The 20,991-nt window shown below is 42.3% G+C and overlaps 1 protein-coding gene across 1 annotated transcript in view; it reads right to left on the reverse strand.

Annotated features, from left to right (window-relative positions):
* The window catches only part of LOC137079520 (fibronectin), a 34,089-nt gene that overhangs the window by 3,092 nt on the left and 10,006 nt on the right, over positions 1–20,991 (reverse strand). Inside the window, exons 9-28 of the mRNA XM_067447472.1 lie at positions 20,178–20,438; positions 19,830–20,093; positions 14,821–15,081; positions 14,470–14,730; positions 12,592–12,855; positions 12,211–12,474; positions 9,846–10,106; positions 9,178–9,435; positions 8,837–9,097; positions 8,285–8,551; positions 7,903–8,166; positions 4,927–5,184; positions 4,553–4,813; positions 4,211–4,471; positions 3,820–4,080; positions 2,806–3,072; positions 2,419–2,679; positions 1,438–1,698; positions 1,090–1,350; positions 730–987 (exon numbers count right to left, since the gene is read on the reverse strand). Of these exons, the coding sequence (XP_067303573.1) occupies positions 730–987; positions 1,090–1,350; positions 1,438–1,698; positions 2,419–2,679; positions 2,806–3,072; positions 3,820–4,080; positions 4,211–4,471; positions 4,553–4,813; positions 4,927–5,184; positions 7,903–8,166; positions 8,285–8,551; positions 8,837–9,097; positions 9,178–9,435; positions 9,846–10,106; positions 12,211–12,474; positions 12,592–12,855; positions 14,470–14,730; positions 14,821–15,081; positions 19,830–20,093; positions 20,178–20,438 (5,235 nt within the window). The remainder of the gene's footprint in view (positions 1–729; positions 988–1,089; positions 1,351–1,437; positions 1,699–2,418; positions 2,680–2,805; positions 3,073–3,819; positions 4,081–4,210; positions 4,472–4,552; positions 4,814–4,926; positions 5,185–7,902; positions 8,167–8,284; positions 8,552–8,836; positions 9,098–9,177; positions 9,436–9,845; positions 10,107–12,210; positions 12,475–12,591; positions 12,856–14,469; positions 14,731–14,820; positions 15,082–19,829; positions 20,094–20,177; positions 20,439–20,991) is intronic.

Consider the following 20,991-nt stretch of genomic DNA (forward strand, 5'->3'; position numbering starts at 1 on the left):
GAGGAGGAAGATGAGGCATTCATGAAGACAGGCATCTGACATCAGCTGATAACATCAGAAAAGCGAGGCTGTGTTCGAATTCGCCCCCCTATATCCTTAAATAGGGCACTATTTGAAGGGACTATAATTTGACGTGGTGTCCAAAACCATAGTTGACATTATCGAGTACACTCATTCAATCCCACAATGCACTGCAATAACTAAGTGTACAACCGATGTACACTCAATTGCTAAAGAAGACCATAATGCACTGTGAGGGTCGTGCCAGATGAAAGCCCACCTCTGACCAGACATTCAATCATCCCCAAATCCATTTTCCAAACTGCTTTTCCAATGTGGGTACAGCGTAGTATCATAAAGGTATAAATTATTTTTTAAATGGTTTAATTAAGGTTTATACATGCTAGTTTCTATGAGTTTAAGATCGGCCAGTTTGCTAAGTTTCAAAGGATGATTTAATGGCAAACAACCTATGCAAAAGTGCCAGCCCTTCCGGTGCACTCACTTTTTCATTTACTCCATCAAGTAGACTATATTAGTGGAGTAATGTAAGGAATAGTAAATGAAGATATAGGGGTGATTTCGAAAACAACCCTAGTGTCTGTGATCTGATAGTTGCCCCTGAATAGCCATTGAACAGCAGTGCAGGAAACATGGTCATATACTTCATTCCCATTTGTGTGATTGCATCTTGATGAAATAGTAGTGTAAAATGGGGAAATTCCTAACCTGATTGTAATGTTGAATAGGCATTTTGGCTGTCACAGTGGCTGTCCTGGGCAATGATTGTTAAGTTGTAGGTTTGGCCACATTGCAGGCTGTCTAATTTGCAGCTGGAGGAGGGACTGCTACAATGTGTTTGGTGCCCGTCTGGACTGGATGCATAGACCAGGTAGGAGGCAACATGCTCTCCTTGTTCCCATGACACTTCACCCGTGTGGCTGCCACACTCCATTTGAGTGGCGATTCCCTGTGGCTTACATGGAACTGTTCAATTGCAAAGAAGAAGATGATAAATTTAATGATAGGAGCGTACAAGAAACATTTAGTTCTAAATAACTGCAAATTTTGTGTGTACAGTCGTCTTACCTGTGTCTAGGTCTACGCTATGACTCTGTGCGCTGGTACATGTGTGGTCGGAGGCAGTCACGCTGAAGCTGTATGTGAGTCCACACAGTAGATTAGTGAACTCGCATGTGGTGCTGGTGCTGTTGCATGATGACGCAAAGCCCCCGCTACCCTGAGCAACAGCAGTGTAAGAGAAAGCTCCTTGGCTAGGCTTCCAGGACACATCCACCACACCAGATTGACAGCTTAGGTTTGCCTGAATCTGGTTAGGAATACATGGCACTGGAGACGAAATGAGAATTGAAATTGGGGTCAATATCATAAGGAAAAAGTTCAACTGCATTGTGTGCTTTATTAGAGATCGTTTACCTGAATGCAGTGTTGTGATCGCACTCTTGGACACATTACAGAGGTGGCCAATGGCAAGCACACTGATGTTGTAAATGGAACCACAAACAAGGTTAGGCACAACACAGGAAGTATTTGTGGTGTCGCATCCTGTCATCTGGCCACCCGTGCTAATGGCATGAACCTCATAGGATTCTGCCCCCGTACCGGAATTCCACTTCACATGGGCAGAGTTTGAAGAGCAGAGCAAATCTGTCTCCACTTGCTGAGGTGGACAGGGTACTGTTGAGAGAGAGAGAGAGAGAGAGAGAGAGAGAGAGAGAGAGAGAGAGAGAGAGAGAGAGAGAGAGAGAGAGAGAGAGAGAGAGAGAGAGAGAGAGAGAGAGAGAGAATATTTGACTGCGTTCAGTCTTGCTCTGCAGTAAATCTCTGAGCCATTTTAAGTTTTGCTGAGGATTCTTCCTATTCTTTTGTTTTCTGCCTGCGGTGACTATGAGTGAAATGTCACTTCATCGTTGTGTCAGATATTGCCACCTTGTGGAATAAAGGTGAATTACACCTATTCAAAGATACCATTATTGCTGTGCAGAAATTTTTTTACTTGCACTGTTACACACCTCGGGTCATTAGTTACCCTATACAATTTTTACAAAACAATTATGGAAAAACCGGCATTCTTACATAATATATAGATTTTTTTTGTTCTTGGTATATTGTTTATAATTCATTTATTGAGGCATACTAAGAAGGTTGATGTCTAACTTTAAAAAAATAAATGAGGAGTAGGGTTGTAAATGACGTCATGGGTTACTAAATACCCGAGGTAAATGTTTAAGGGATAAAATACATTTTTAAATTAATTAAAAAATTATTAAATAAAGTTTGGTGTCCTGTTAATTATACTAGTAGTCAATCATATGGACATCCCTGAGAATGACTCAAAAATGATTACTACTTTGTTACATGTATGTGTTACATTCTGATTCATTTCGTCTATCATACCAGATGCAACTGCCATGGGTGTGCCAGGCTGGCTGTGGCAATGTCCATCATATGATACCATGGTAACATTGTATGTTTGTCCACAAGCTAGTCCCTTCAGTTCACAGTTAGTGGAGCTGCTGGAGCAGGTGGAGGTCAGCCCTCCAGGTGTCTTGGCATTAGCAGTGTAGGAAATAGACCCATTGATAGGAGTCCACTGCACCATTACGGAGTCAGTGTAGCAGTCCAGGTGTGTATCATTAATTATTGGAGCACAGGGAACTACAGGAAACAAAATATAACATTACACATAAGAGAGAAATAATATAATATTTACAAAATCAAAAGACAGAATGGATTTCTTTCAGTTAGAACAACATAACCAAAACTAGATAAACATAACTGTACCTGTAGGGAAGTGTTCTGTCTGACTGGGCAAACTGGAGCATTCATCTCCAACAGCTATCACCTGAATAGTGTAATTCTCTCCACAGATGAGATCATTAAGACTGCAATGTGTAACGGGCCCGGCACTATTACAGGATATAAAATTGAATGTACTGCTCCAAGCATAAGCAGTGTAGTACAACGCCCCCATGCTTGCGTTCCAAGACACATGTGCCTCAGCAGTGGCACAGTCCAGCACCACAGAAACACCTGTAGGAACACAGGGCACTGCAAAAGAGAGAGAGAGTCAGCCTTGTTCAACAAAGCCATAAGCATATGAAAAATCCTTTTTTGTTGACAGCACAACATGGAGCACAACTGAAAAGCATATTAAAGGTCCACTGAAGGGGGTTTGATAAGTAGATTAAAGTTCCTTAATAACATGTAGCATTATTTAACATGTTGCCATATTGAACAGCTCCGTCCCCTTTTAAAAATAGTCAATAGTGTTTAATTTATACCCAAGCTTGGCCAGCGCAGTTGAGCCTGATAAAGCCGCAGTTTCCTCATAATCTCTAACAGTTTCTCCTCCATATCGCTTTAAAATACAGCATTCTGTGCAGAATTTAAATGGGTCAAATGGGAAAGTTCCACATGGTGACCACTGCTGGATTTTGCAGACACCTGGTACATCTAAACATTTGCACTTGCTTCCCAGGTGAAACAGACGATAAAGGACCAGTTTATGAGGGATGCATGGAGCTATACACAAAACAGGCAATTTTGATTAGCCATTGATCCCGGATTCAACCATAGTATCATTACCAGGTTCAATACGGGGATCAAGACACGGGACAGCTCTGAAAGTGTGCATGAACAAAATCACGCAATGCCAGAACAGTTTCCATATCTACGTTTCTTTTTACAGAAATGATCCGGAATCTCTGTGTGAAAGAGGCTCTAGAGTAATTTCTCATGCTGAGGTTAGTGTATTTGTGTCTAATATTTATGTTGAGGCTGGTTTGCGTGCATTACCTGTGTTAATAGCGCTCAGTGCACTGGGTGTTGAGTTACATTGGCGACTGGAGGCAATCACGCTAACATTGTATGTTTCGCCGCAGGACAGCTTGGGCATGCCGCAGCTCGCTGACCAGGACATGCATGTTCCTAAAGGTCCATCTGGACCCTGCACTGTTGCTGTGTAGTATTCTGCACCATCAGCAGGCTCCCAGGATACCGTTGCAATATTGGAGATGCAGTCATTAAAGCCAACGATGGCTGTGGGAGTGCAGGGCTCTGGAAAAAGAAGTGTAAACAAGTGTAACATCGTTATGCCAATAGCCAAGAATGTTGTCCTTTTGAAAGGAAAAAAAATGCATACTTTGTTTGGCACCGTGCTTTTGGGTGTATGTAAGAAGGTCCTAACCTGACTGCAGTACTGAAGCATTGCTGGGGGGGCTCCTACATACTTGTCCCACAACTTGCACAGTGAGATAGTACGGCTGACCACAGTGGAACTCCGAGAACTGCGCACTTGTGTCATTGGTGGAGAGTTCAATACGGTGACCACTGATAGATTCTGCAGACACCAGGTACATCTGAGCATTTTCACTTGCTTCCCAGGTGAGGGAACCCACTTTCATGTCACAGATGAAAGAGGACACCAGTTTCTGAGGGATGCATGGAGCTGCAAACAATACAAGCAATCTCGATTAGCCGAATTTTGTCCTTCATATAATTATACCTTTAATTTTTATCAGCAACTCACCCATGTTGATGATCGTGCTTTTACTGGGATTGCTGCTGCAGAGTTGTGTGTTGGCAACGACCTGGACAACATAAATTTCCCCACAATGCAGATCCTCCCAGATACAGAAAGTTGTGTTGGTTATGCAAATGTGCGTGTGGCCATCCTGTCCTTCGGCAATGGCGGTGTAAATATCTGCTCCATCACTGCCAGCCCAGCTTACAGCGCCCAGGTTAACCTCACACTCTGCAAAGGTCTCAATGTGGTATGGCACACATGGGGCTATAATTTAAATAAAGAGCAGTGATTGATACACAATCTAATGACATAGCTTAAATGTGGTATAAATGTCAGATGACACTTTTATGACAGCCTTTATGAGTGTTGGGTCATACCAGTCGTGAAATGGGCAGGGGCGCTTGGTATACTGTCACAGACATCATTTTCCCCCACTGTTGTGAAGGTGTAAGTCTGTCCGCAGAGAAGCTCCACTGTTAGCATCGTTTCAGATGTCTGAAACGAGTCGGCATATCTTAGGTTGCTTGTGATAAGCACCGTGTAACTCAATGCACCTCTGCTGTGATTCCAGTTCAAGAGAACTGTGTTGTTATCACATGATCCTGAAACTGTCACTTGGGTTGGCTGACAAGGTTCTGAAGGAACAGACAATACAAAGGTTTTAATGTGATGTAAAAAAAATCATTAAAATTTGCCATCAAATAAACAACAACCAATTTTTTTCTCTCCCACTTTCCACTGCTTTGCCCTCTTCCTCTCTTGCTACTCTCTTTCTTTTTGAAGACACAATCAGTTGACCAGATTTCAAACTAATCTGAAATGTATCACAAGCTCTCTTTACACCTAGTATTAAGATGTGTTTTGGTTGATCAGATCACAAGTAGACGAGGGTTTTAATCCATCTCATTTGGCCACTTTCAACCACTTCTGTCTTGATTTCTTCAAGGGCAGGGTCTATCATCTGTCTTTTGTTTCCGTTCAATAGCTCTAAACGTTAGGAATGGTGAGAGATTATTGTGCTTGGTACATTTTTTTGTCTTCAAACCAAATTAACCATTAGGTCAGTCGGTGGAGAGTAGACGGTCTTTTGCAGCTGTACGAACACATTCTACCACAAGAGCATCTACACTATGGATAAACAGCAATCCATTCACATGGTTTTTCAACTACTTCTGGAAGTGGTTGAAAGTGGACATCTTAATACCGGGAGTAAACAGGGTCATAATGCTTGTCTAAGAAACATGACAAGTTTCTGCAGTGTGCTAGGCTGTAGTGAGGGGATAGGCAACGTCAGTCCTGGAGTGCTGCTGTCCTGCAGAGTTTAGCGCCATTGCTAATCAAACACACCTGAACAAGCAAATTAATGTCTTCAGGACTACTAATCCCTGTGATTGTGGTAAATCCTATTAGATCATTACAAATCACACAGTATGACATGGATATAATGAACTTGGCTACGACATGTATGTATACTGTACGATGATGATGATGATAGCTATTTAATCATAGGCTATGAAGCAAGTTAGTATAGAAGAATAAAACATAATCTGCTTGTACTTGTAGTGAACAAATAGAGCAAGATGAATCGCAGTTTGGCAATTGTGGTTTTAAGGAGCACTGAAAAAAGAGGAGGAAACAATATATGGACGCGTTATATGGTCATGGCTAGGGAAAAGAGGCGAACTTGGCATGCCAATTTTGCATATGGCATTAAGTAGTTTTAAGTTTTAGCGCCAGGTCGTGCTGATCAATACACCATTTCATGTTGCATTTTTATTGGCTAGTCAGTAGACGCAGGTCATAGCAGCAAACACACTGTGAGGTGATCATGCTAAATTTATGACAATGTCAGAAAATTAATCGCAGGTTATCTTTGATCCTAAGACCGTGACAACAGCTGTATTTTTTTAACCTCTCTCACTGTATGATGAAGGACCACCATTTAGGAGCCACAACCACAGAAAATGCCACGATTCCTCATCTTTAATTTGGGACAACCCAAAATTGTACAAATGTGTACCAGGCATAAGGCTACAGCCAGGTGAGTTTTGTTTTCAGGGTTAGAGCAAAACTCTATTCCTGCTGTAGTGTGAGATCAATCACCGATCCAGACATGTTGGATTCCTCTATATCAGGGGTAGCCAATCCTTTGTCTTGTGTAGTCAGCAGGGGCATGGGACTGGGGGGATAAAGGGTAATGAGTAACCAGGGCCCGAGGCAGGGAAGTCCGTTTTCTATACATACAAATACATGGTACGGGGGCCCAGCAAGATGGTTTGTACCCAGGGCCCAAAATTTGGTGCTACGCCACTGCTAGTCAGACCATCAGACTGATGGAAGCATTCTGGAATCTATCACAGCTTTCATTTGTCAAGGACCGCCCATGAGGACTTTTAAATTACATGTAAAACAACCTATACATTATATATTCAAGAATGTTGTTCAAGTTTACAGCAATAGCGTTTTGATTTTGACATCCTTTTGAAAATTCAGCATTTAGTTGATCCTGATAAGTAAACACGACAGACTTTCTTCTTTCATGAGGGGTTTTGGCGACAGCTTTGTAAGGAACTCGGCACACATGTGCCTGGACTTCCTGTAGAATTCAACCAATCAGATGACGACTTGAAGTCCTGAAATGTTTCCAATTTTGTGTGGCCTATGCATCAGACATTTCAGCCAACAGTTAATGGGCGTGACGTCTGAGGCTGAGACTAGCCAATTCTGCTCTGTGAAGGCTAGCTTTCCGCAGACTTCAGTTATTCTACACACCTACCTGTTTTCTGAAATAATCCTGAAAAACTCAATTATCTTATTCAGGTGTGTTTGCTTAGTGCTCTAGTGACCTGTTGGCAATGACCAAAGAAATCCAATCTGGTTTAGATCAAGTTCAGTAGGCTCACTTCTCTTGCTATAAACGTTCTCTGTCAACTCAGGATTGGGTCTTTCAGGGTAATATGAAGGGACCAACAATGCTAGTTTTTTTTAGCATGGAAGCTGGGCATTTTCGTCTCTAAAATGTTTTCACTGTAAACTACTTTAATTTGGTGCAAGATATACAGGTGGATGGGTTTTATTGTATAAGATATGTGTCCCTTTGTGCTTACAACTGATTGGTCCAGTTTAAATTTGCAATCTTCTAACCAGAATAAAACTTTAAAAGTGATCAGTTGACTTATATTAAAAAAAGTGAGGAAACCCGTTGCCTTAAAATTATTAGGTAAATAAATAAGGGTGAAGATGTCAAATCCCCTAGGCTGCATATCAATTTGGCCACTACTATGTAACAGGCGTTTAAACAAAATTACAAACAAAAATTCCAAAACAGAATTTTGAAGGAAATAATGCTCTACCTGTTTGAACATATACAGTTCTGCTGGTTTGACTCTGGCAATTTCTACTGTAGGCGGTGACAGTGAAGGCGTACTCCAATCCACACTTCAACCCACTAAATTCACAGCTGTCATTTGTAGAGTTACAAACTGTAGCCACTTCTCCTGTGCTGAGGTTGGCACTAGCAAGGTAGTATAGCACATCGTCCCTTTGCTCCCAGGTCAGTACGGCTGTTTTAGACTGGCACTGAAAGTCTACGTTCACATGCAAAGGAGCACAGGGGCCTAGAGTTCAAAGGACAAAATTGGTCAATTTGATAGTACAGGTATAACCTTTTTTCATTTTCTACAGTTACATTGGAAGTGTTTCATCCCTTTTGCAAATAAAAATATGGCGACTCACGTGTTTGGAATGTCACTCCCGTGTCCTCTGTAACCTTACATCCATCATTGATTGCTGAGAGACTGACGTTGTAAGTCTGTCCACAGGCTAGCTCAGTCATATTACAGTAATTCTCTTGAGAGCTGCAGGTGGCGATGTAGCCGTTGTTACTGATGGCAGTGATCTCATAGGATGCAGCTCCGCCACTCCAGGCCCAGTTGAACAAGGCTGTTGCATTATCGCAGCTTGCGCTGACAGTGACTGAACTGGAAACTGGTGGACAGGGGGCTAGACACAAAAGAACAGTGGCGAATCACAAGCCTGCTTGTATTTGAAAATATACCAGTAGATTTTTTTTATAATGTATGGTATCTGCTGTATATATACCAGCAGCTGTTAGTAGTCAGCATAGTGCTCTTTAATTTACACATGCAAGCAACAAATTCATATTATTTTATCAAACAATGTGCCATGTCTATTTTTGGTTTTGTTCATGTTTGCTGGCAACTAAGCCTGGCTCTTGCCATGAAAATTGCCATAGAAGCATTTAAAAAGGAAAGAAAGATGCCTGACCTGATGTCAGAAAAACTGTCTCGCTGTCTGTACTGTTGTAAGATCCTCCAATGGCTCGTACATAGGTGTCATAGTAAGTGCCACAGATCAACCCCGTCACACTGCAGCTGGAGCTTGTTGTGTCGCAGGAGAGGCTTTGACCATTACGACCCTCCAGGAAAGCCATGTATGCCACTGCCCCAAAACTCTCTTCCCAAGACACAGTCCCTACATCACTTAAGCAATCCAGATGGGTTTGCACATTCTGGGGTGGGCAGGGTTCTGGTGAAACACACAGTCAGTTGTTGGATGCATGTGGAGAACGCACCACAATCATTGGGATAATGGAAAATTGAATGCACCTGTGTTTAGAGTTGTTGATTCAGATACAGCAGCTCCTTGGCAGACTTTGTTGTTTGCGGTCACGGTGATGTCATATGTCTGACTGCAGGACACATTGTAGAGGACACAGGAGGTGTCACTGGTGGAGCAGGACAGCACTGATCCCTGATCAGTGGTAGCCTGCGCGGTGTATCCGGTAGCACCTTCGCTCCTGTCCCAGGATAGCTGGCCAATAGAGAGGCTGTACTGCACTTCAACATACTGAGGTACACAGGGACCTAAGTTCATAACAAAGAGAAAGAAATGTTGTATCTTGGTGCAAAAAATAGTATAGTGGTGGCAATTGTGGGTGGTTGCCAGGATGTTATGTGTAGTTTACACATGTAATTATGTGTAGGAGGCTGGTAGTGTTGGCAATTTATAGGTAATTGTCTAACAGTTTATGAAGTGTTCTGAGGTAGGTACCATACTGTTGATAGGGCGTTGTAGATGGTTTTAAGGAGAATTGTTAGGGTGATGTGGGTAGTTGTCAGTGTAATTTGTTGTTTACATGTTGTAGGTAGTTGGCAGGATTCAGACAATGTGGTAGTTTTTGGTAGCTTTTCTGCATGTTTTTAGTGTTCTGTGGGGTTACTAGACTGTTCGGTTTGACGGAGTATTAGGAGGTGTTCTGGGTAGATTTGCTCACCTGTCATCAGGTGTCCAGCCATGGTTGCAGTACTGCTGCAGGTCTGTCCTTCTGCTAACACTGTGATGTTGTAGCTCTCTCCACAGGCCAGTTCTGTCAGCTCACAGTTGGTATCGTTGCTTTCACAGCTGCGAGTATGACCAGAGTCACTCACTGCTGTGGCCATGTACTGCAGTGCCCCAGTGCCTGGCTGCCATGACAATTCCGCCGTGCCAGACTGACAGTCTATCATTCCCCGAATGTTACGAGGCCTACAAGGAGCTGAAATACAGACAAATGTCATGGTACATCAACAACACTGTATCAAAAAGCAATTTATATTGGGTGGCCTTAACTTCTATGTACTAACATTTAAAATAATAATTTAATAAAACGCACTTATTGTGTACTTACATGTTTTATGTGTTTTTTTTTTAATTGCCTGCAGGTAATTACATCTATTTAGTTATATTTATAATTACACTGTTAACACTTCCCTTCCACCTAAAGCTACCCTAAAACTTACCCACACCACCACACCTGACCCTAACTTTACCCTTAAACTTACCCACACCACCACACCTGTCCCTAACTTTACCCTTAAACTTACCCACACCACCACACCTGTCTCTAACTTTACCCTTAAACTTACCCACACCACCACACCTGTCCCTAACTTTACCCTTAAACTTACCCACACCACCACACCTGACCCTAACTTTACCCTTAAACTAACCCACACCACCACACCTGACCCTAACTTTACCCTTAAACTTACCCACACCACCTCACCTGTCCCTAACTTTACCCTTAAACTTACCCACACCACCACACCTGACCCTAACTTTACCCTTAAACTAACCCACACCACCACACCTGACCCTAACTTTACCCTTAAACTAACCCACACCACCACACCTGACCCTAACTTTACCCTTAAACTTACCCACACCACCTCACCTGTCCCTAACTTTACCCTTAAACTTACCCACACCACCACACCTGACCCTAACTTTACCCTTAAACTAACCCACACCACCACACCTGACCCTAACTTTACCCTTAAACTAACCCACACCACCACACCTGACCCTAACTTTACCCTTAAACTTACCCACACCACCACACCTGACCCTAACTTTACCCTTAAACTTACCCACACCACCACACCTGACCCTAACTTTACCCTTAAACTAACCCACACCACCACACCTGACCCTAACTTTACCCTTAAACTTACCCACACCACCACACCTGACCCTAACTTTACCCTTAAACTTACCCACACCACCACACCTGTCCCTAACTTTACCCTTAAACTTACCCACACCACCACACCTATCCCTAACTTTACCCTTAAACTTACCCACACCACCACACCTGACCCTAACTATACCCTTAAACTTACCCACACCACCACATCTGACCCTAACTTTACCCTTAAACTTACCCACACCACCACACCTGACCCTAACTTTACCCTTAAACTGACCCACACCACCACACCTGACTCTAACTTTACCCTTAAACTTACCCACACCACCACACCTGTCCCTAACTTTACCCTTAAACTTACCCACACCACCACACCTGTCCCTAACTTCACCATTAAACTGACCCACACCACCACACCTGTCCCTAACTTTACCCTTAAACTTACCCACACCACCACACCTATCCCTAACTTTACCCTTAAACTTACCCACACCACCACACCTGTCCCTAACTTTACCCTTAAACTTACCCATACCACCACACCCGACCCTAACTTTACCCTTAAACTGACCCACACCAACACACCTGTCCCTAACTTTACCCTTAAACTTACCCACACCACCACACCTGTCCACTTTACCCTTAAACTTACCCACACCACCACACATGCCCCTAACTTTACCCTTAAACTTACCCATACCACCACACCCGACCCTAACTTTACCCTTAAACTTACCCATATCACCACACCTGACCCTAACTTTACCCTTAAACTTACCCACACCACCACACCTGTCCCTAACTTTACCCTTAAACTTACCCATACCACCACACCTGGTAACATTAAGTACATGTACTTACTAATTACCAAATTTTAAACCAAATTTAAATGGCTGAAATTCACAGAAGTGTAGTTTTTTTTTTTTTTTTATGCAATACGATACACAAATGTTTGATTGTAAAGTGTGTTGGACCGTTCCTTGACTGACTGTGTTTAATATCCTTAAATTGCAATTCAGTACATTTTACTTTCTGTTGTTCTGATTCAAATTCCAAATAAACATACTCTGGGGAGTGTGACAATTCTGGATTTAAATCCTTACAACTGAAACTTTTAGGGGAATTTGATGTGTGTGTGTGTCTGTGTAAATCTGTTCGCATTGCTTTCTACCTGAATCTACGTCAATGACGGCACTGGGCGGGCTGTCACAGTATCCATCTGATGCTATCACACTGACATGGTAGGTCTCTCCGCAGGGGAGTGTGTTAACTGTACAGGTGGTGTCATTCATGCTCTGACAGTTGGTGTGATGGCCGTAACTGTCCTCAAGCATAGCCGTGTAAGAGTCTGCTCCTGCGCTCTCCTGCCAGAACACGGACAGGCCGTTCCCTTGGCAGATCACATTAGCGGCCACAAAATCCGGCACACAGGGCACTGAACATAAGAGAAGTGACTGTCAGTAAAATTGAGTGATTAAGGAACAAGAAAAGTTGTTTCTGCACCATCTGGTTCATCAGCATTCATGCACATCATGGTAAAAATCACACAAACCTGTCCTGATTGAAGCAGTTTGACTGAGTGGACTGGCGCAGATGCTGTCTTGTGCCATTACTGTGGCAGTGTATGGCACGCCACACATCAACTTTGAAAGATCACATGACTGACCAAACCCGGAGCAGCTGTCAGAGTAAAACCCGTCATCGCTGATTGCCATAACCGTGTAGAGCACACCAACTTCATTGCTCTCCCATGACATGGTGGCTACATTATCACTGCAGCTCGTGTTGGACACCAGGCTCTCCGGAATACAGGGAACTGTGGGTTGAAATACACATCGATGACTGAATAAGCATCCCCAGGGTATATAGTGTTTGTTCCACAGAGAGGAAACAAAATGGAGTTTGCGTAAGTGGAAGGATGTGCCTAGCATGAGGAAAATTATCCCATTTTATTTTCTATTACAGCCATACTTAAATAAGCACAGCGCTATGTAAACCTCATTCATTCCTTCATTCACTCTTTCATTCATTCACTGTTTAGTTTTGCTACACTGTTAGTAAAATTTGGAACACCAATTCAATTTACCAATAAAGACATAATGAACATGCAAATTACCAGTATATAAAAATAAATCATACACATACATCAAACTGATTTAGATTAATATTTTGGTAACACCTTCTATGAACTTAATGCTTAATACAAATTATAGCCCCATTTATACTTATCTATAAGTAAGTATTACTGTTTTATAAATATAGTTATAAAGACTTATAAAGTATTATAAGTATTATATTACATTTGCTTTTTCAATGCACATGCTCGTAGCTCTTTATACACTGATTTTTAAATGACCAAAAATAAATAGTTACAGAGATACTTAGTATACAAGTACCAATTAGTTATCAATTATGTGTTTAATGACTAATGTTTGCATTAGAGGTCATGAATGGCCATTTTGATTTGTTAAAATCTATATCCACTGAGCCATATGCAGTGTGTTGTCTAAAGCAATTTGACATTATACTTTAAAAAATATTGTGGCAGTGTAGTAACGTAGCATTTTGCTAGTATACAACATAAAAGATAAAATAAAATAAAAAACATTTTTTACTGGAATTATTGTTCAGTTACATTTACAAATAAACAACTTAAAAATTATAAGGAACACATCTTCGTGATTTGCTTTAGGAATTATAAAGGGTTAGTAACTGTATTATTACTCACAATAAATATTTATAAGAACACAATACAGCTATTAATAAATACATACAATATATACACTAATTTAACAGAAATAAATCTGAATTACTAAAATACCATTGTAACTATAATATAATAACATTATAGCAATGCATGTTGCATCTTTATAAATACACTCATGGATAGACATGTTTACACCTGGTCTGTAAGAAAAAGCACAATATATTGCAATCATTTAACAGAATTTTCCATATTTATTTTTTACACGGACTTTACCTGTATTTAGAATTTTGAACTTTATTGCGTTCAATGTTAGGGTTAACAGAAATATATCCATAAATTACTGGATAATGTCTAGGTTATAAACTGGCGGTACTTTTTCCATTATTTTCCGGATTAATTTTTTTTTTTACAGTGTACCACTGAATAATTAATACTTATGAGTCATGCATTTGCTTTTCAATGTACATTGTCAAAATCCATTATACACTTATTTATAAGTAATTATACAAATCAGTTAAATGTAACTGTAACTGTTCTTATAATGCAGTATATACGTTATGTTCTTATAATGCACTTTATATACATATTTATAGAATAGTAATACTTACTCATAAATAAGTATAAATGGAGCTATAATTCATTACACAGCATGGACTTCATAGAAATTTCTACCAATATTTGAATACATTTTTTTAAGCAGCATTGGTAACAGGGTTGAATTACCTGACCGCACGATGAGCTCAATGCTCTGTGAGCTGTTGCATATCCGTCCCTCGGCAGTGACCGTCAGGATGTACATCTGGCCGCAGGGAAGGGAAGTGACCTCACAGGAAGTGGAGTTTGCCGTGCAGCAGGTGGTCTCTCCATCTGTACGCTCCAAAGTGGCGGTGTAGCTCAATGCACCAACGCTCTCATCCCACGACACACTCACCGTACCCGTGTCGCACCCCACGGACGTGACCACATTCTGAGGCGGACAGGGGGCTGAAAGGGGAAAAAAAGAGACAGGAAGTGTGAAATTATCTAAGGATGTTACATTTGTACACTGGAAAGCTTCCCGTTTCGCTCTTTCACCTGTTTCAGATTCCATAGTGTTGCTCACGGGGCTGTTGCACTGACTGTTAGAAGCAGCGATGCTGAAGTTGTAGAATCGTCCACATTGTAGCTCTTCAACGGTGCACTGGTTTTCGGTTGAGTTACACTGGTACATGCGCCCATCACTGTCAGTTGCCATGGCGGTGTAGAGCTCCGCCCCTGCTGACTCTTCCCATGTCAGCCAAGCCGAATCAGACAGGCAGTCCATCTCAACGTCCAACATGAGGGGAACGCAAGGAGCTTCATACACAAACGCACATCCCGAAAGTGAAAATTGTGACAGATTAAACATTTGGAAAAATATGATTTTACCAACATCTCCTCCATCCAAATCGCCTAAAGAGGTTATTATAGCCCCTTCCTTGAAATACGACCCATAGGAGCCTTTACTAAAGTTGCGCCCCTATCGACCATATTTTAATACCTGAAATACGACGCATAGGAACGTTTTCTTAAGTTGTGCTCCTATTGACTAGCCTAGAAATGTAGACGCACCCTAGCGGCTGCAAATCTAATCTGCCCGCGAGTATCGTCTAGCAATTCTCAATACCCTTCTGAGCTGTATTCGTCCTAACTCTTGTCGGGCCAATCACATCGTGTATAGAGTCGGTGGGCGGGGCCATAATGAAGACGGCCGAGTTGCGCTTGCGTGCTTCTAGTAAACACAGAAACTGGCGAACGGTGGTCTTTCGAATCAGCTTTGACCGCGACTCTGGAAGACTTGGAGTTAAGCTTTTCTCTGAGAAAAGAACATTTTCTCATTTAGTTTCTGCACTTATTCTTTTCATTCATAACTTTGTTCCGAGAGCTACTCACAAATTGCACTTTAACCAGGGCAGTTTGAAGCGCGCTGTACGCAATCACCAGCCGTTATTAAATAATAATTGTTGGCTTTTAGCACAGGTAGTGAGTGATAGTTTGGTTTCGATTTGAGTCGTTGGCAGACCGTTGCATTGATTAATCTTTGGGATAATTATAAAAGCGTCCACACCTGTTCTCACTCAAGTAGTGATCAGTGTGTATTTAATAAGCGTGTCAGCGCTGTCGCGGCAACGTCAGCGGGAGCGTTCAGCCCTCGTGTTCAGCCGCCTCGTGCGAAGACCGACAAGTGTAAAGACATCTTTTTCGACTCGACCTACGATCGACTCCACCGTAGAACGAACACCGAGAACGCACTTAAGTATTTATTTATTTCTCTATCCTCTTTCTCCTTCTCTCTTTTCTCACAATGTGCTTTCAAAACATACCCACTATTTCTACCCCTCGCTCCACTATCAGACGCAGACGGCAGCGTAACACTGCTAATCTGCGTCCTATTCCTTCCTCTACTAATATCCCTCCCTCCTTTTCTCTGGGTCTATGGAATTGTCAGTCAGCTGTAAACAAAGCTGCTGCCTTCGCCACTCATTCCAATCTGAATATCTTGGCCTTGACTGAGACCTGGATCCGTCCAGAAGACTCAGCAACTCCTGCTGCTCTCTCTAACAATTTTTCCTTCTCACACACCCCTCGCCGCACAGGCAGAGGTGGAGGCACAGGTTTTCTTATCACAAACAATTGGAAATACTCAACCCACACCTCTCTCTGTAATAACATCTAATTTGAATACCATGCTATTACAGTTACAGCTCCTGCTAAAATCCATCTTGTAGTCATTTACCGCCCTCCAGGTCAATTGGGCACCTTTGTTGAGGAACTAGATGTGCTGCTGTCCTCATTCCCTGAGGATGGCAGCCCACTTGTAATCCCTGGTGATTTCAACATCCACCTGGACAAACCGTATGCTACAGATTTTCACTCCCTTCTATCCTCATTCGATCTCAAACTTCTTACTACCGCACACACACAAATCTGGCAACCAACTTGACCTCATCTACATACGCAACTGCACTACAGAAAACACTTTGGTCAAACCCTTACACTTCTCAGATCATTACTTCATCACATTTAATCTACATCTCACTACTCATATGCTTCCACCTCCTCTACCAGTTAGTTTCAGACGAAACCTGCGTTCTCTTTCTCCCTCTCACCTCTCCTCCGTTGTGTCATCCTCTCTTCCGTCACCCACACAATTCTCCTCTATGGATGTCAACACTGCAACAGACACTTTATGTTCCACTTTAACCACTTGTCTAGATACTATCTGCCCTCTGTCTTCTAGGTCAGCTCGCGCTACTCCCTCTAACCCTTGGTTATCTGATGTTCTTCGTGAACACCGGACCAAACTTAGGGCAGCAGAGAGAAAATGGCGCAAATCAAACGAAACATCTGACCTGAGTAAGTACCAATCTCTGCTCATTTCCTTCTCACAGGACGTCCATACAGCTAAATCCTCATATTTCCACAACAAAATCAACAGCACCTCAGACTCACGCACACTTTTCAGAACTTTCACCTCTCTCCTCTGTCCCCCTCCACCACCTCCCACCACCTCTCTTTCTGCAGACGATCTTGCCAATTTTTTCCAAAAACCACACTCATCAGAAGTCAGTTCACACCTCCACACACACACACTTTTGAATCAGCCACATCCACAGCCAAACATCTTCTCTCCTCCTTCTCTACACTCACTGAGGATGAAGTATCTAAGCTTCTCCACTCCAGCCATCCCACTACCTGCCATCTAGATCCCATCCCCTCACATCTCCTACAAGCCATCTCTACTACACTCTTACCAACACTCACACACATCATCAACACATCTCTCTCCACCGGCATCTTCCCCACCACATTCAAGCAGGCTCGGGTAACCCCACTGCTTAAAAAACCCACATTAGACACATCACTTGTAGAGAACTACAGACCTGTTTCTCTCCTACCATTCATTGCGAAAACACTTGAAAGAGTTGTTTTCAACCAGATCTCATCTTTCCTCTCACAGTCTAATCAACTGGACGTAAACCAGTCAGGCTTCAAAAAGGGCCACTCAACTGAGACGGCATTACTGTCAGTTACTGAAGCCCTGCGGCTGGCTAAAGCTGCATCCAAATCATCAGTCCTCATCCTCCTTGATCTGTCTGCTGCCTTTGACACTGTGAATCATCAGATTCTTCTGTCCACCCTCTCATCACTGGGCATCACAGGGACTCCTCTCCACTGGTTTGAGTCCTATCTCACACGGTAGGTCTTTTAAGGTTGCCTGGAGAGGAGAGGTATCCAAAACACATCAACTGACCACGGGGGTTCCTCAGGGCTCAGTGCTTGGACCTCTCCTCTTCTCCATTTACACCACATCATTGGGAGCCATCATTCAGGCACATGGTCTCTCATATCATTGCTATGCTGATGACACACAGCTCTACCTCTCATTTCAACCAGATGATCCCACAGTAGCTGCACGAATCTCAAGCTGTCTGGTGGACATCTCGGCATGGATGAAAAAACATCACCTGCAGCTCAATCTAGCAAAGACTGAGCTGCTTGTTTTCCCTGCTAACCCCACCATACAACACGATTTTACCATCCAGCTAGGTTCATCTCTGATTACTCCTTCGGGGTCGGTCAGAAATCTTGGAGTAATCTTTGATGACCAGCTGTCCTTCAAAGACCACATCTCGAAGACGGCTCGGTCATGCAGGTTTGCATTGCACAATATCAGGAAAATCAGACCGTTCCTTACGGAGCATGCAACACAGCTTCTTGTCCAAGCCCTGGTCATTTCTAGACTTGACTATTGCAATGCGCTTCTGGCTGGACTTCCATCTTGTGCAATCAAACCGCTGCAAATGATCCAGAACGCTGCAGCACGTCTCGTATTCAATGAGCCCAAAAGGGCTCATGTCACACCTCTATTCATCTCTCTGCATTGGCTACCACTCGCTGCCCGGATCAAATTCAAAGCCCTGACGCTTGCTCATGGATCTTCCACAAGCGCAGCACCCGCATACTTCGACTCACTCCTACGCGTCTACACACCTACCAGAAGCCTTCGCTCAGCTAATGAGCGAAGGCTTGTGGTACCATCACAGAGAGGCATGAAATCCCTCTCTAGAACTTTTTCTTTCATTGTTCCGGGTTGGTGGAACGATCTTCCGTCCTCCATACGCACAACAGAATCACTCACTTCATTCAAAAGACAGGTAAAAACTCATCTCTTCCATGAGCACTTAATCCTACATAAAAAAATAAATAAATAAAAATAAAAAAACATTCTTTCCCCCTCTATTTCTCCTTTCTTCTTTCCTTTTCTGGTCTTTGCTACTCTGAGCAGTGTACAAATCTTAGTATTTAGGGCACTTTTTGTGTTTCGTTGCCTCTTCTGCGAGTTGTAAGTCGCTTTGGATAAAAGCGTCTGCTAAATGCATAAATGTAAATGTAAATGTAAACAAAGAACGGCACTGAAGTCATACTTAAAATGGGAAGATGTGTTCGGCCGGATACGGCGATGCTTCACCTTCGTTGCTCTTGTTGGTTGTAGCGCTATCCTATCGTGTGCAGAGGGAGTTTGAAAGACAACCGTTTATCCCACCCCTCGGATTGAGCCCTGTCTATGGTGAGTTTCCAGAACCAAACATCTTAATGTGGGTCTGGCTTGTCAGGCTACCTATTAACAGCAGGACACTTTCATTTTAAAGCATTTTTCCATTTTATCTGCATAATATTTCAGCTTTTGCATAACTTAGTTGAAAAGCATTGCACCCCAGGGAATACATGCGCTCAAAGTGTGTATGCACTATAAATCACTCGGTAGGTTTAGAGATGAGGTGGGTGCGGTTGTAAATTTAAAAAATATATATTTTTCCTAAATGGAAATATGACAAATGGTGGTAAAATGTCACATTGCATTAAAATGAACATGCATTTTGATTGGTAACGATAGTCATACGTCATTTCATGATGTCAAACGTTACAAGACATTTATTTTTACGCCAGCTAGAGGGCATGACTTTAAAACGTAAATATAGGTCGTAATAAAAGGTGTTTGAAAAATGACCTATAGAGTCGTATTTTTTTGGAGGACAGTTTGGATTTTAAAAGTGACTAACCTGCCATAACATACTGTACTGGTGCATTTGCCCCAGTGCAGCCATCCCTTAATGGGACTACAGTCACATTATAATTCATGCCACAGGTCAAAGCGATGTCACAGCTGGTCCCTGTGGTGTTACACATGTAGTAACTCTGGTCGTTATTGGAATAAAAGGCCTTTGCGATGTAGAGGACACCATTTACACTAGAGTCCCAGGACACAGACACAGTGTTTGAGTCACAGTTCAAGACCGGAACGATAGCATTGAGTGGGCATGGAGCTGAAGAATTCAGAAAAGAGATGTTAGAGATATTACATAAAGTACTACATTTTTCACACCATATATTATGTTGTTCACAGTTACCTGAGGTGACGTGCTGCACAGAGCTTTGGGAACTGTTGCAGGTTTGACTATAGGCGACCACTGTCACGCTGTAAGTCAGGCCGCAAAGAATGCGAGGAACTTGGCTGAAGGTTGAATTAGTGTCAAACCCCTGTACTTGTCCATCACTGCTTCTCACTGTGGTGTGGTAGTGATTGGCTTGACCTCTCTGTTGCCAGGTAATGTTGAGAACAGTAGATTGACATTCAATGATGGCCTGCACATTCTCAGGCACGCAAGGGGCTGAAGAGGACAGAATCAGAGGTGGACAAAGTACACAACTTCATTACTTGAGTAAAAGTAAAAGTACTGCTGGTCAAATATTACTCTGTTACAGGTGAAAGTTGTAAAAACTGATTTTTACTTAAGTAAAAGTAAAGAAGTATTTGTTTTCAAAAGTACTTAAGTATCAAAAGTAAATTTCCTTTTTTATGTCAACTCATTATTTTATAATTGTTGTATTCATGCACATGGTTTAAGCCAGTAAGTGATGCTCCATCCAACATACTAGCATATGACTAACTTAAACTACTTTAAATACTTGTATAAAAGTTACAAAGGCCTTTACAAACCGCTGTCACTTTAAGTTAGAATGCACGGATCCAATGCACTGACACACATCTGAAATTCTCCTAACTGTTTACGTCCACTTAAGACATAATCAACTTTGTTAATGTGAAAACTCGCCAAAATGAACAAGAAAATCAACCGTTTTTTTTCCATTTTACTATAAACTGATGAAAAACTGGGAAAATCTGAAACATGCTTGGAAATCTTTGAACTTCACGTGACCCTA

The sequence above is a fragment of the Pseudorasbora parva genome, chromosome 6 (assembly GCF_024679245.1).
Source record: "Pseudorasbora parva isolate DD20220531a chromosome 6, ASM2467924v1, whole genome shotgun sequence".
Classification (NCBI taxonomy): domain Eukaryota; kingdom Metazoa; phylum Chordata; class Actinopteri; order Cypriniformes; family Gobionidae; genus Pseudorasbora; species Pseudorasbora parva.